This window comes from Protobothrops mucrosquamatus, unplaced genomic scaffold (assembly GCF_001527695.2).
Source record: "Protobothrops mucrosquamatus isolate PMUCROS unplaced genomic scaffold, P.Mucros_1.0 scaffold2158, whole genome shotgun sequence".
Taxonomy (NCBI): Eukaryota; Metazoa; Chordata; class Lepidosauria; order Squamata; family Viperidae; genus Protobothrops; species Protobothrops mucrosquamatus.
The window spans coordinates 148,862-165,247 of NW_015388254.1; the positions used below are offsets into that span (position 1 = coordinate 148,862).

Sequence of the window (16,386 nt, forward strand, 5' to 3'; positions counted from 1 at the left end):
TCATGCCCGTTGCTGGTTGGCTAACTAGCAACGGGGTCTTACCAGCCAATGGAATTGTGTGATTACAAGCCAGGGGAATCCCATAAAAGAGGGCTCCCCTGGCCCAGATGCCAGTCCGGATTTACTTCATGCCTTGCCAATAAACCGAGAGCTGACTGTCACTCGACTCGTGTCTTACTGCCTGCGCGATCTAACAACCTCTGTTGTGCAAACTATACTAGTTGCTAGTCTGCTTCCAGGTCCAGTTCAAGATATTAGTTATCAACTTTAAAGCCCTTTATGGCATGGATTCAGGGGTATTTGAGGAGCCATCTCACCCAAATGAGATTAGTCCATCCCACTCATTCCAGCAAAAGAGGCCTAGTTTGGATTCCATTTGCCAAAGAATTTTGGTTGGCAGGCCCAGGAGAACAGCCTTTTCTGCTGCAACCCCCCACCCTTTTGGAATATTCTTCTGTCCAAGCTGAGATCAGTTCCCATGCCCCTGCCCTTCCATAAGAGCCTTAAAACTTGGCTCTGTTCGCTGGCCAGAGCCCTGATTGGCGCACTCTATGCTGGAGTGGCTGATGGGATAGAGAACCCCACCCCCATGTCGCCCGTCCTCTGGGTTTTTTAGTCTTTATTTTTTCTTAATTTTTAATTGTTTTATCTTTTTATTATGCTGTAAGCCGTCTAAAGTCACTGTAAAAGTGAGATCAGCTGTATTTATATTTATTTATTTATTTTTAAAAGCTCATGATTTGTCTTGTAAGTACAGTTTCTGAAGGCTCTTTTTAAGAAACTCACAGTTTTGTCATCTTTAGCAGATTTCCTGCACTTTTGCCGCTACTTCACAGTGACAGCCAGGGAGACACCAAATGTCATGGTTAACTACTTTCAGGACATTTTCACAGAGATGGTGTTGAATACACTCGGTCCTGATAAACAGCGAGCTTCACTTACTAAGGTAGCATTTTTTCGTCCTTTCCAATAAGTCAGTGATGGGCTGGACATTTCTGTCTGCTCGGTCTCACGTTTCTTCCTTCCTTGAGGTGATGGTTCCTGAAAAATAACAATATCGGATGAGGGGCACTGCAAACATTTGCTAGAAAAAGAAAAAGAATATGCAGACAACTGGTTTGCAAAAAAAAAAACCACCCAAAAATAAAAAAACAAGAAGAATTAGTTCCTGGACTGGCTTTTTTTTTTCTTCCCTCCAACTTTCCCTCTTCCATTTTCTTTTTCAGTTTGTCAACCCACCATTTTTATTGCTGGTACATAAGCTGTTTTGAGAGGTTCAGAGGCTGAAAGTGATATAAAGGTTCTTGAAAGAAACAAATAAGCAAATCAATAAATATGTATTAATGTTTTTAAAGGATCTTACGGTTATTTCTCCATTAGTGATTTATAGCTTCTACCATCATCCAACCATTGTTGTGCTAATATTACAATACAGCTACTACTTAACTTAAGACCTGTCATTTACCACCATTCAAACCTACAAAGACCTCAGAAAGGTGCTTTACGCCCATATTGCCGCTTCCTTCCCCATCACATGATATCATTTTGGGTCCTTGGCAACTGGCTCATATATACAACTGGTTGCCAAATGCTCCACAATCATGTGATCACCATTTACAATCTTTTCTGCCAGCTTCCCCAGAAAGCCAACGGGGAAGCTGGCTGGAAAGGATGCAAGCAGATGGGATAGAGGGGATCTGAAATTCTTCCATGGGTTGCAGGAATTGAGATAGATCTAGCTTTTTCAAAAGGAAAACATGCAATGGACAGAATTCTAACTCTGGGATAACATGAACATGAAATGGATTGTCCTTTTGAAAACAGTGTATAACTGAGATATATTTAAGTTTTTGGATAACGAATTTATCCAACTGAGTTACAACAATAATTTTGGAACCATGAATATTCCTACAAAAATGACATTTCCCTTTTGCAGATATATGTCCTGAATCTGTAGTAGGGAGAGTAAATATATTCGTAAAAAGAAACAGCCAATATTTAAAAGGGGGAAAATCATAAATTCCTTTTAAAGGTGTTTTCTATATTATAAACAGTGGAACTTGGCACCCCTAAATATATCTCCCCTTAAGAGTAGGAGAAGGATGTCCACTATTCTCACTAGCCAATGTATCCCATTGCTATCTAGTATCCATGGTACTTACCAGAGCCAGGCCCAGGGGGTTGGGATTAGGGGTGCAAGTTGAACGTTGTTGGGAATGGCTCAATAACTCCATCTTAAGAGGATAAAGAAGCCATTTTCCATTTGAAATTTCATAGGGCCACATGAGATAGAGGAAGGCAGAGCCCAGGGTGCTCAAGGATTGGCCTCTGTTGGAGACCTAATAGAGGCAAAGAAAGAGATAAGCAACTCAGGAGATCATATTTACATAGTCAATCACATCTTCCTAATTCAATATTTCTAGCGGAGCCTTTTAAAGTGAAAATACAAGATAGAAATCATAAAAAAGAGCCTTGCCTTTTAAAAAGCCATTTTTAACAATCTTGAAGGATAAATAATCCAAGAGTTAATAAAATAAGAGTTATTTGGGTTCCCTCAAAGAATATGGGGAAGAATTCTCAATTTAATTTTTCCTTGGAAGCAAATCAGTAATATATAGTAAAAACTGGATATCATCAAAGAATTCTAGCTCACAGTTGTGTATTTTTTTCTATAGGAAATAATGAAATCTAGGAGATATGCTAGACATGACAACAAAGCAAAATACTTATCTAATTTATCTTTTAACAAATATTTAAATATGTCTATATGAAAGAAAGAAAGAAAGAAAGAAAGAAAGAAACTTTCATCTTTTCCCAAGTTGTGATTCAATTTTTAAATTTAGTTCCTGTCATAGCAAATCATATTGCCCAGTCTTACCTCTCCATCAGTACAGAACTAATATAAAAGCTAAGAGCTGACAGATTTCATTAAGCTAACATTTAGAAGAAATGGAGGATACAGATATTCTTCCATTAATACATAATCACATTTCCCCACAGCTCAGGGAAAATATATCCAGTGTTCTTCAAAGAGTGAAAGTTTCCAGACATTGGAGACATAATTTAACAAATACTGCTGTTTTAATCCTTAATTCTCTTTGAAGAAGCCCATAGTGTATGTACCAAAGTTCTTTTAAAATTACATCTCTAGCATAAAAACAGCATGAGCCAATTTTTTAAATACATTCTCAGAGAGTTCCAATACATTCAAAAGAGATTTTTTCCCCCTAAACTAATCAAGTTTTTAAGTTAAAATATAATGACAGTACTATTTTTTAAAACCTGGAACCATTGATTAGGATAGTGGTCCCAAAACTTTCCGGCTCTGCGGATCAGCCGCACTGATGGTAGCGAGGGAGAGGGAATGGATTCATGTGTGCGCGCCACTTGCACAAATGCAGCTTTGCACGTTCACATGCTCACCCACTGCTCACCCACTGCTCAGCCACTTCCCAACAGTGCCAGGCCGTGGACTCGGGGTGGGAGACCCCTGGATTGGGAAGTATTTTTTATTTTATTAGATTTTTATCCCACCTCTATTATTTTATTAGTACCTCAAGGCTGTAAACAAACCTAATACTCCTTCCTCCTCCTATTTTCCCCACAACAAACCTGTAAGGTGGGTTGGGCTGAGAGAGCGGGATTGGCCCAAAATCACCAACTGGCTTTCATGGCTAAGGTGGGACTAGAACTCATAATCTCCCAGTTTCTAGCCTGATGCCTTAACCACTAAACCAAGGGTAGGCAGCCTTGGCTCTTTTATGACTCGTGGACTTCAACTCCCAGAATTCCTGAGCCAGCCATGCTGAGGGAAAAGGGAGAAGTTTCTAAGCTGAGCCATGCTGGCTCAGGAATTCTGGGAGTTGAAGTCCACGAGTCATAAAAGAGCCAAGGTTGCCTACCCCTGCACTAGACCAAACTAGCTGAAGTATAGGAGATCACTATTTTAAATATCATCAACATTTATTTTTGAATACCATTTTTTAAATTAACCTGTAACTCTTACAATCCTTATTACTGACCAGAGAGGACAAGACTGCCTCACCCTGCTCCAGACATAACAGATGACTACAACGTAAAGGTGTTATGATGAATTTACAACTTGCTCTGAAAGTATCAGGATCACTCACCGTCACACTGAAGCTCACCGGGCTGCCCACATCGCTTTCCTTCTTCATGGCGCTTTCGCCCCTGACCACCCCACTGAAGAAGAGTTGCTTTGGTTCGGGCAGTCTGCAGAGAGATGGATAAAAGTCTCAAGGGACGGGGAGCTAGAAAGTCAGCCATCCACATTCCAGAGATAGTTCTAGGCCAGTGATGACATGCATGTCATAGGCGGCACACCATGCCATTTTTGGTGACATGCCAGGCCTTTGGACCCTATAGAAGTTGCAGGAGAAAGCCTAGTCTCATGAGGCCTCTGAGAGTGTATGTGAGAATGGGGTTTTCCCGCTCTTTTCTGAGGCTGCAAGGACTTTGGACTCTATAGAAATTGCAGGAGAAAGCCTAGTCTTGACTTCCGGTTTTGCACCATAGCTCACGGCCGAGGGATTGCGGAGCTCCGCACCCCATGGCTAGTTTCATCCTGCCAGGGGACTCTAAATGGATCTAAAGTCGCTCCAGAGAGGCGATGAAGAAAGAGGGCGCCCCGATGATTGTGGAACGACGGTGGTCCTCCCGCTTGATCCGGGGGAAGCCTTCTAACCCGACAGGAGAAAGGCTGGCTACACCTTGGTGACTAGCCCAAGCTACTTGCAGCCGAAGTCCAAAGGCACCAACAAAAACCACGGTGAACAGCGTGCTTGAAACTGGATGAGGAATTCGATCTTCCCTCTATTTTGTATCTGATTTCCTGGACAAGATTCCCAAGAAGCAAAAATCCTCCCATAGTGAGAAGGGAGGGAACTACACCCCCACTCTCCCATAGACGGAAGCGGCGAATTAAACTCTTATGGGGAACAAAAATATATTGAAATGAGGTTAAAAATACTACAGTCTGGACATATTTGAAAACTAAAAAAACTGTTAAAATTCCATATCTGAAAAAGTATTGATGAAATTATATATAAAAAATAATAACTCTTTGTTTTAAAAGTTGAAAAAATGAACAGCTACTGACACCTAGTGAAGGATTAGAGAAAACTATAGCTGCATTGACTCAGAATTTGGTAAGACACTCAGAAATAGCAAAAAACAGTTGGGAACAAAGCATTGGGCTATCTAATATAGAGTGAAACTATATATGTTTAGAAACTGCTGACCTTCTGGGATTATAAACACACTGAGCTGCATTTTTAAGTTTAAGAACTGTTTGCAGAGAAAGAAAAACCTTGGCCTTTGGCTAATCTTCTAAAGGGGAAGTTACTGGAAAGCTTTCAGGTGGTTAAACACTTTGGACTGAAATCTTAGCTGGCTGATAATTATAAAACCCCTGGAAAAAAAGAACTGTTACAAAACACCATTTTCTGAGGCTGCAAGGCCATGCAAGAGCATTTTCCGAAGCTTCCTCATATAGGCATTTTGAAGAATATCTACAACTATGTAAGTATTTATTTATTGGTCCATTCAATGACAAATGTAAATAATTTAATGCAATTTATTACTCTTTTCTTAGGAAGTGTTTCTCTTTTGTCTGTCTGTCTGTCTGTTTGTCTGTGTCAACGCTGCAAATACTGTATATTCTTGCTTTGACAATATGCAGAACTGTCTGGCATTTTTATAGTTAAACCAGGCAACAGAGAAAAGGGAGGAGAATAAGGATAGCCCGGAAAAAGAAACTGGAAGTAAATCACATCTTCCAAGCTGATTGGAAGATGTGAACCATGACCCCAAAAGGGGGGGGGGAATGCTTAAAATGTATATGCGTAACGGAAGAGAAGCCAGACCTAAGCATTTCCACCATGCTGTACTGACGTCTCTGTAACCTTAATAAATGCTTTTAGGAGAAAATATGCCTGAAAGTCCTTTTAAGTGCTTCGTTAATCAGACACATGACATCCTGTCTGTCTGTGTATGTGGGAGGGGGGTGAGACATGCCAGCAGAGTCAAGGTAGACATTTTCTGAATTTTTGACATTCAGAAAATGTCGAGTATCCGACCAAAGGTTCGTCATCACAGTCCCAGGCTGTTTGGCTGAATGAAAAAAGTAGTTTCTTTCAGTCATTTTCAACAGAGGTGTGAATAGAGTCTTGGCTATCAGCATATTTTAACCTGAGGTGGGGGGGAGGGGAGGCCTCATTATTTGGGGCAAAACAAATGCTTCCCAAGTTGTTTCTACCCAGTAATTGAGAGAGGAAGCTCCATGATCACTCGGGCTCGAGCTGCCACGGGGGCCAACCCAGGCTGTTCGGAGATCCTGTGAAGAAGGAAATACAGGCATTCAGCTGGGTAAAGATTGGGTGCATTTTATTTGTGTTTATTAGTTACTGAGTTCATATCCTATCTCTCTTGAGGGGGCATGCCAATTTCTGCCACTCATATTCAACTTGTTCCCTGACACGCATGCAAACTTGATTTGAAGAAGCTGTGCTCCCCTAAATATAGGGAACTCAAGTAAATCCAAGCTTTGGCCTAGGGATATTTGGATCTTAGTCCCCCTTAGCATAATTAGTGTAGGGAACGGGGACATCCACTGAGGAGTCAAAAAGGATGGTGACTACAGCCACCACAATTAAAGCCCCACTCCTTTTTTACATGCACTATACATAAAGAAAGGGTCAGGGATTTATTTGATCACATGGCCATGATGTAGAGTGTCAGAGAGATGTCCTTGAAACAGGGACGTATTGTTACATAAGCAAGAAGCACCGAAACATTCCTTAAATCCTGGGAAATAACCAGTGGTGGGATTCAAATATGTGAACAACCGGTTCTCTGTGTGGATGCCGCTTCCGGAAGTCCATTCTGGGCCTGGGCAACAAAAAATTAGCTACCAGTTCTGCTGAAGTGGTGCGAACTGGCTGAATCCCACCACTGGAAATAACATATATTTTGAAAGAGACTCAGGCAAGCTCTTCCTTTATTCACTGGGATGTAAGAGAGAAGGGAGGTAAAGCACAATTGGGCTTGCAGGATTCTGTAACTGTAGCCTAACTCAACACAGGTAGTACAGGAGTTAGGACGGCAATTGGGATAATGATTAGCAATGATAATCCCACCATTTCCTGTTGCCATTGTTAAGGATGGATCATGGGTTCATTAAGTGAGGACCTCCTTGCAACTTCCTGCCTGCTTCCAACAAGCAAAGTTAATGGGAAGCCGGCAGAAAGTTGCAAATCGCAGGTGGCTCACAAGCAGGCTGGCAGGCAGGTAAACGACACTGACAGGTAGAGAAAGTGCACTAGTGGCCACTGAGGCATGGCTTTTAGGAGAAAAAGGCACTAGAGTGCAAGGAATTTACAGAGCAACTTGTGAATTTCCTGCCGGCATCCGCATTCATTTGACTTATGGGAAGCCAGCAGGGAAAATCGCAAACATTAATCATGTGATACAGGACACTGCAACCATTAAGTGTAAGCCAGTTGCCAAGTGCCCAATTGCAATCATGTGAACACAGGGTTGATGGGATAGCCAGAACAATAAGGAGCAGTTATAAGTTCTGCTCATTCAGTGCCATTGTAACTTCAAAGAGGAATGAGTGGTCATTAACCAAGGACTATCTGCAAAGTATTGTTTCAACCTTCCTGTGGATTTAGTTTTCTGATGTGGCTTACTTCCTAGGGCTGACACATGGTTACCATCATGATATTTTTTTTATTCCTCCCCACAGGGACACCTCTCTCTGGGGATGAGATTTGCAAAGCTAGCAGCAATGCTCAAGGAAAATGTTTTACTTTAATCCGAGTAATAAAAGATCAGTTCTCGTGAGGAAGAAAGGAATTACTTACGTAGTCAATTCTAGGTTTACTTCCAGTTCTGTCGTCTCCAAGGTAATGCCTGAAGTACTCAGAACAAGGTAGAACTGAAACTGGAGATAGAAAGAGAAAAATCAGGGTTGAGAGTAAGAGTTACAGAGAAGCAAGGCAAATTCTGTTTGCAGGGAGAGTAACAAAGAAGAACTGCCTTCACCTGCGCTCCACGTTTCATGGGGTTGCCAAGTTCACATTCCACAGACGTAGCATTTTGGTTAGACACACAGGTTGGGATCTTCTCCTATGAAAAGCAAGAAAGGTTCAGCTACAATCAGCCTTTGCATATTTAAAAACGTACGTATCTTACTCTTCCAAAATCTGCCACTTGAAGGAACTGAGAAAAATATAGCCAAGATTTGACCCAACAGAATGTTAGGAACTTGTGTAGCCTGTCTTTTTTTCTTGTCTGAGAGTGTGCATCCATCTGAGAGAGAAAGTATCAAGAATTTCACAATACATTATAAAGATAAGATAAGATAAGATAAGATAAGATAAGATAAGATAAGATAAGATAAGATAAGATAAGATAAGATAACCTTTATTGTCATTTTTTTTTACTGTGGGCACAACGGCACACATCAAAAATGAAATTTAGTTGCCCGCTCTCAGAGTGAAACACATACATGACACACACCTAAAACATACTATGTACAACCTAAGTATAGACCCACACCCCTACATATACATAGCAAATAAATATTAAATACTGTCCATCTTGAATATATAACGGAAGGAGGAAGCTTGAGAGTTCACAAGGTTAATGCTGTATGGAACGAAACTATGGCTGAATCTGGATGTTCTGCTACGGATACCTTTCTTCAAACAATGTTAATAGCTAAAGATACATTTAAATAGGCTGAGTCTGTACCTGAATGAATACATACAGCCCTGAAAGTGCTTCTACACCCAGAGGGAGAAACAGTGGCACTTCTGTGACATTATCATCAGAATGGCATCATTGTTCAAAATCACTCTTGCCGGTGCTTTTTTAAAACAATGCAAGTACAATCCCTACTTTATCCATTCTCCTCTAAAACTGAGAATGCTCCAATGCAATTCTCATTGGCCCTCTCCTCCTCATAACTTCTGGGTTTTATAATTGTGCAACTCTCTGTGGGTCTCTGTTATCCTGGTACAACCCTCCCTGACTCCAGAAGCCTTCCCCCTTTGCGTCTGCAGCTTAACAATAGTATCTTTAGTCATAGCCCACAGAGCTGCACATTCCTTCTCTGTGCCATAACTGTTAGCCCCAGCATGCCAGCCCAGCTGGAATCCTTCTTCAAATCCCACCTACAGCACCACTAATTCCAAAACCCAGATGCTGTACAGTGTTTAACAATCTGCTTCCTTGTCTCATGTGCAGTCCCTTGAGAACCAATCCTTTAAACTTCACTCAGCTTTCCACTTCAGGTGACCCTGCCATCTCTCCAACATCGTCAGGCTTCTGGTAATCAGTCCTTCAGACTGGCCCTTCCCTTGGCTCTCCCTATGGGCTACACCAGTGGTGGCGAACCTGTGGCACGGGTGCCAGAGGCGGCACTCAGAGCCCTCTCTGTGGGCACGGGTGCCGTTGCCCCAGCCTCGCCTCCCCCCATGACTCCCTCCTTTCCAGCAGCCCCCCTGAAGGAGAGTCACCCCCGAGTGTGGCCCACGCAGAGCAGCGCAGCCAAGGACATGGCAGCCAGGCAGCGTAGACAAGACTCTGTGCTCACACCCCATAGCGCACAGTTGATGCTGCGGGGCGCGGGCAGAGGGCATGGCCGCAATGGTGCTGCTGGGCTGCCTGGGCGATCTGCGGTGGGCCCTGGAGGTGGTGAGTGGCCCTGCGGGCAGGTGGGGTGGGGGCGGGGCAGGAGGTGGAGTGGGGGCAGGGCCAGTTTTTGGGCACTCGGTCTCTAAAAGGTTCGCCATCACTGGGCTACACCATGCAGTATTTTTCCAAAAGGTACCGTTGCATTGTAGGGCCGCAGACTAGCATAAGTCAAAGTAGGGGGCAGTGAGATAAGCAGCATGGCTTCATGGGCGTCATCACCATCCCGCTGTGGCTCAGCAGCGACAGAAGGAAAGTTGGTGATAGAGATTCCAAGGGCGATGCCTTTCTGATCGCTCATAGAAAAAACGTCCAAGCCGTCATCCCCTCTGGAGGAAAGAAAACAAAGGCAATAATTGAAATACCGATCTAACGTAATTATGGCAAGTTAGGAAACAGTCAAAATAAAAATTTCTAATCGGATTAGCTCCTATTAACCTAAGCCAACCTCAGCCAGGGCTCTTTCATAATGGGTGGATGAAAAATGTGGGCCTGTTATTGCAGTTCCTTCGTGTGCTCATCTTAAAACTGCTGATATTTTTTCCTCAAATGGTCTTTGACCGTTCATCCCTAGTCTAACCTAATTAAGGGCAACACCTCCAAAAATTCATCTTTCTTGATTTCCTGATAACACTGATGTTTGTAGTATCCTACAACCCATTCAGACATGCTAAAAGGCTGAAACTGCAAAACCACCTTGGAAATGGAGATTCATTTGTGTTCTTCTTCTTTGGTACATCAGCTACATGGACAGTTCTACTCTACATCCTAGAATAATCTTGGGATATAACATCACTGTTACCATCAAATGGGAATTTGGATTTTGTTCATACCTGGGTAGAGGTTGGAATACAGCATCATCAACACGAGAGTGGAACTTGTATTTCAGCTGCAGGTTGCTTTGGCAGATTTTATCCTGCCCACAGCCTTGCTTGAGGAAATTGACCTGCAAGAACACAGGGCTTCAAAGTCAAAGGCCACAGCTAAAAGGGGAAGTCACTCCAGAGGAATTCTGCTAGGTTTGACAAAGAATTGGGTTCAAGCCCCAGACTGACTCAGAGCATAGTGAGTGGACGAGGCTGCTTCTTTGTTCTCCTAAGAAATGTGATTTGTCAGCTGTATGCTACAAAAGGATCCTGGCATCTTCTGATTGCAAACTTATTGGGCCTCCCCATCAAACTGCAAATATTGGCCCCGAACGCAACATGCTTAATTGAATCATGAGTCATGCAAACAGGAAAACTGGCAATTGTTATCGATACAAAGGAGGCTGCCATAATAAGGGAATAGATGATGCAATTATTGCAGATTATCTCCTTAGGAAGAGGTGGTAAAATTTAGCAAGCTGTGACTAACTGACTTTTTGTTATTCTTTAAACACAGCAACATCATCGTCCAACTAGGCTGTAATATAATACACATAAAAATAGCAAAAGGCGCATTGAACAGCAAGAGAAACTCTTGTCATTAAACAGGCTTGAATCATCGCCTTTCCCCCAGAAGCCCTAGGGCACCTGTAATATAACGCATAATTAATTGAAACACATAATTTGCGTTTAAATGTTCCCGCAGTTTGCCCGAGGCAAAGATGGGGTGGGGAGGAATGTTGCGATTTCATGCTACTTTTTTTTTTTTTTTAAAAAAACCTTCAGTAGCTTATGACATTACTAGCCACTTTGGTGTGCTTTGTGAAGTACTATACATTGCACACTGCTTTGGAAGAATGTGGCGCTCAAATAAATCCATAATTCTATATACAAAAAGAACAACCAGGGCCAGCCATAGATTTTTCTTATTTGACTCCTTATCTTCAGCTGTTTGTTCAACCTCCTAACCCAGGGATTCTGAAACAGTAATAACGATGATTAATAGAGCCCATTTTCTCTCCTAGTTAACCAGTGAACAAGGGGGAAAAAAAACCCCTCTCCTTCACATAACCTTGTCCTCGGATGCTTGCCTACCTCAGTCCTCTGAGAGTTATGTGGCACAGCATTCAAAACAGGTGAGAGGGGCCTCAGAGTGGCCCCTGGGATCTGGCGTCTGCTGCGGCTGTGCTTGATGTTGTAGGTCATCATCACAGCAATGGGATGGAGCTTGTCCCGGACTTGCTCCTATAATAAAGACAACCACAACATACGTTGCTTCCCTAAAACAATTTTGGAATACAATTCTCAAAATGTTTATCATAGTATAGCTCAGGGGTAGGCAACCTTGGCTCTTTTATGACTCGTGGACTTCAACTCCCAGAATTCCTCAGCCAGCATGGCTCAGCTTGGAAACCTCTCCCTTTCCCCTCAGCATGGCTGGCTCAGGAATTCTGGGAGTTGAAGTCCACGAGTTATAAAAGAGCCGAGGTTGCCTGCCCTTGGTATAGTCAAAAGCCAAAAATGATTTTGAACTGGTTCCAGTCTGGAAATGGAGCCCTTCTGAGGGTTCCAAATTAACATTCAGAACAGATTCTTTTTTTTCAGAACTGGTCTTCTGGAACACTTGGAACGGCCTATTCCAGGAGGAACGGTCTGCTTCCGTCTTGGAATATTTTATGACAGTTTTTGCATACCTTAAACTTCTGCCCCCTGCTACTTAGTTCCTGTGAGTGCCATGGTGACAAAAGGCCACAGCTGTGAATTCATAGCCAATATTTCAGGCAGGATGTGGTGGTTAATAACAGGCTGTTAGAAATGTTAGGGTGGAAGAGCTTAATTGGATGGGGGAATGGTAGGAATCAATGCAATATGGTAAAACCTAAATGCAGATGGGTCTGATGGGTTAGTTTGTTGTTTAGATGCTAAACACTGGGCCAAGAAATTGTAAATTAGTCATTGCCTTGGACTTCTTAGACATAACATGGGAAGATCTGAATTAAACAGCTTCCTAGTGAAGGTATTTTAACAGGAATTAAATAAGTGAAAAATCTTGAAACAGAGGCTGGGTCCAAAAGCGTGTTTGTGGACAAAGGACTCTCACTGTCCACCCCCACCCTCTCATTTGCTTTGGAGGCTTGAGAGATCTACGGAGAAAGAGGAAATACCATTGTGTAAGTACAGATTCACTGACATAACCCTGGATGCAGGCCATATTTTATCAATGGAAATTAAAAATTCACAAAGGAGCCCGAAATAAACCAAGCCTTCCCTCCCACCTACAGAATAGCCAAGGATAGACAATCCTCTGTCGTTAGAACAAAGTTCTTGTTCACTCAAAGAATTTTATGACTATTATTATCGAAAATCTACCGCAACCACCCTGACTTACTTGGCTTTTTTTCAAATTCGGCTTGTGATTACAGAGAAGCTTCAAATACATGGTGAGAAGACACATCCATCTTCCATCTTTTTATTCTCTAAGTCAGGGGTGTCAAACTCAATTTCACTGAGGGCCGCATCAGCATTGCGGTTACCCTGGGGGGGCTGGGTGTGTGTGGCCAGAGTGGGTTCAGCCTACTGGGTGGGCATGGATGGAGTGGGTGTGGCCTACTGGGTGGGCATGGCCAGTTCTACATCATTCACATCAAGAGTGCCTATGGGGGCCTGGGCAGGAGTGGGACCGATCTGAGGGTCTCTGGCAGAAGGGGGTGGGACCGGGGCAAGTGCCAAGGCATGGTCCACCGGGGCAAGTGCCAAGATGGCCACCACAAAATTGTACATTGGCTCCCAGCTGGCCTGAGTCAGGGCCAAGGCAGTGGAGGCCGTTCCCTCACTGTTTCCAGGATGGCTTCGTGGGCCACGTGAAACCACTTCGCGGGCCGCATCCGGCCCCGGGGCCTTGTGTTTGACATGTCTGCTCTAAGTTGTTCCATCAATCACAAAAAGCAAAATGGGGAACTCCTTATGTCAACCCAGAATAGTATCCTGGATCTTGTCAACCACACGCTTAAACCAGCTTCTTCTTAGAACAGACCAAGGAAAGCTACTTAGGTACTTACTTACATTTCTTAAAGTCACCCACTTTTAGGTGGCTTTCAGAAATCAAGTGCTAAGAGACCCAGCAAGATCTGCCGTGACACTCACCTTCAGCTGCAGGATGGCCTTCGTGCAAATCTTTGACTGTTGTTTAGGCAGCTCCAGTGTTCCAGAGTACTGATGCTCAAGGTCTTCGTCCTTCTGCTTTCGGAAGAAGACTCTAGAAGGTTTTCCTTGCTGCCGGTGGTCACCATCAGCCTCAAAACTGTATTCAAGTCCTAGGGCAGTGATGGCGAACCTTTTAGAGACTTGAGTACCCAAACTGCAACCCAAAACCCACTTATGCATCGTCAAGTGCTGGGTGGGTGTGGCCCATTGGGTGGGCGTGGCTACGGTGGTAATGGCAGACTGGGTGGGACTAAAAAGTTCAATCAACCAATTTCAACTTTGCAAGATCTTTTTTTTCCCCTCAAGAAGTTGAAATTGACTGATTGAACCTTTTTTTTTTTTGCACATGACGGCGGAGGCCTAAAGCAAAAAGGTTTTATAAAACCCAGCTGAAGGCCTAGGACTGGGGCGACGGCACGCGTGCCCACAGAGAGGGCTCTGAGTGCTGCCTCTGGCACCCATGCCATAGATTCGCCACCACTGTGCTAGGGGAAGGAGAGGCTGTGAGCTGGGGCAGAGAAGAAGGTGAAAGAAAAGAGACTAAAAGTTATTTCTAATTGTGTCCAGATTTAGTTTGCTGAAGTCTTCTATTCCTTGAATAGAATTCCCTTGCCCAATTTTAAGAGGCTGATCTACTATACGGGCCATAGGATATAGTACACCAACTACAATGGGGCTAATTCTCTAACACCGTTATGATTTAGGCGTTGAAACAGTGACACAAAACCAAGACTATAAGGATATTAAAAAGCCAAGAATCTTGGAAAGTTCCAGACAATACTCACTGATGGGTGGGCTATAGCTTGAAGGGTTGGCTGTATAGATGAAACAGGCTTGTATTTCCACACTGCTAAAGAAAGCAGAAAGAAAGAAAGAAAGTAGGCCCTGACCTTTTAAAAACTAATTATTTACAGCACCATCACAATGGCCTGGCAACCCCAATGCAACCTTTTGGTTCTCGTGACAAGAATTTACAAATGTAATTCTCCTGTTTTCTGTACTACTTGCCAATCCCAAAGCACAACGTAGAACAACACACTCTAAAAATCCTCATTCAGCGGTGGAAAATTATTAACTTGGGCCACGTAGCAACAGAATTCAAGGAAGAAAAGGTGATTTGAAGCATGCAAAGAGTGGGTACGTATTACATCTGAAGGCCTATCAAGTCTGGGATTGTAATGAGCAGGCCCAGAAAAATATCGTATATCATTTTCTTGCCATAGAATATTCTATGAAACCAGCATCAAAGCTCCAGGCGTATTCATGAAACATCTGCTTGGGGTTCACAAAGAAAAGGATTAGGAAAGGTTGCAGAAGCAAGGAGATACAATCAAAGAAGAGGAGATTTCCCTCACCAGATGCCTTCCATGTAGCGGCAGTTAACATTTTCCAGGTCAACGTTTTGGGGGTTGGCAGTAATATTTCTGGAGATATGGACGACAGGTCGAGATCTAAAAAATACATTGGATAGCAGTAAGAAACTGAGCCAGCTGCAGACCGTGAGGCTCACTGAAGCCCCAAATGTTAAATACATATGAGTTTTGACAGCATTTGGTAATGCTCAAGATCCTAACTGAACACCCAAATGGGATGGAAACGTTCTCACACTTATGGCAGAGGTACAATATGGTCCTTTATGTTCCTATCATGTTTTCCTCAAATCTATTTCCAGTTGCCACTACAATAGTAAGAGATGACAGTCATATAGGTCAGGGCTTTTCAACCAGTGGTACGGGTACTACCTGTGGTACATTGGCACCTGGCAGGTGGTACGCGACCATCCTAGAAAAGTAGCGGGGGAGGGGAATGAACTGAACTGGTGGCAGCACCGCACAAGCCTGAGAGAGAGATGGCTGGAGCTGCAGGGCTGTCAGGGCTCAGCTGATGTGCCAGGATCAGTGCTTCTTCGGGACTGTCAGGGCTCAGTGGAAGCACCAGGATCAGTGCCAGGCTCCAGCTGGAGCTCGGCGCTGATCCTGCTGCTTCTGCTGAGCCCTGAAGAAGCACCAATCAGCTGGAAAGTAGCACTGATCCTGGTGCTTCTGGTGGGCCCAGAAGAAGCGCCGATCAGCTGGAATGTTGCAGCATCTCCAGGGTCTTGTGATTTACATTCAGATGCTTGGCAATTGATTCATATTTATGACGGTCACAGTGTCCCAGGGTCATGTGAAGTGACCAAAACCTGCTGCAACCACCCAGTAGACGGGGGGAATAAAAACCAAACACCCCCCCCACCCCACCCCGCTGCCAATCCTCAACAGAAATGCTCACAACAATGAAAACCTCGGACAGGAGGAAGAGCGCGGCCGGGTGGGCAGGCAGGCAGGTGTTTTGCTCGGCTGTGGCTTGGGGGCCACTTTTTTCAATGCCATTGCAACTTCAAACAGTCACTAAGTGAACTGTTGTAAGTCGAGGACTACCTGTACTTTATCACTTTTTTCCTTTTTGGGGGGGGTCATCAAGTTTTTGACACCTTGCTAGGCGACTGGTGGTACTTGGATAGTGCCATATCCTAAAAGTGGTACAATGGGTGAAAAGATTGAAAAGCCCTGATATAGGTTATGTACAGATCTAATCATCATTATGGTGGAATTCC

General features: G+C 43.5%; 1 protein-coding gene across 1 annotated transcript in view; it reads right to left on the minus strand.

The window, feature by feature from the left end:
* ITGA7 (integrin subunit alpha 7) overlaps positions 1-16,386 on the minus strand; it is a 72,046-nt gene that overhangs the window by 15,661 nt on the left and 39,999 nt on the right. Inside the window, exons 10-21 of the mRNA XM_029285743.1 lie at positions 15,146-15,241; positions 14,576-14,637; positions 13,731-13,900; positions 11,682-11,831; positions 10,554-10,666; positions 9,860-10,049; positions 8,068-8,151; positions 7,887-7,966; positions 6,278-6,355; positions 4,131-4,233; positions 2,163-2,339; positions 943-1,041 (exon numbers count right to left, since the gene is read on the minus strand). Coding sequence (XP_029141576.1) covers positions 943-1,041; positions 2,163-2,339; positions 4,131-4,233; positions 6,278-6,355; positions 7,887-7,966; positions 8,068-8,151; positions 9,860-10,049; positions 10,554-10,666; positions 11,682-11,831; positions 13,731-13,900; positions 14,576-14,637; positions 15,146-15,241 — 1,402 coding nt within the window. The remainder of the gene's footprint in view (positions 1-942; positions 1,042-2,162; positions 2,340-4,130; positions 4,234-6,277; positions 6,356-7,886; positions 7,967-8,067; positions 8,152-9,859; positions 10,050-10,553; positions 10,667-11,681; positions 11,832-13,730; positions 13,901-14,575; positions 14,638-15,145; positions 15,242-16,386) is intronic.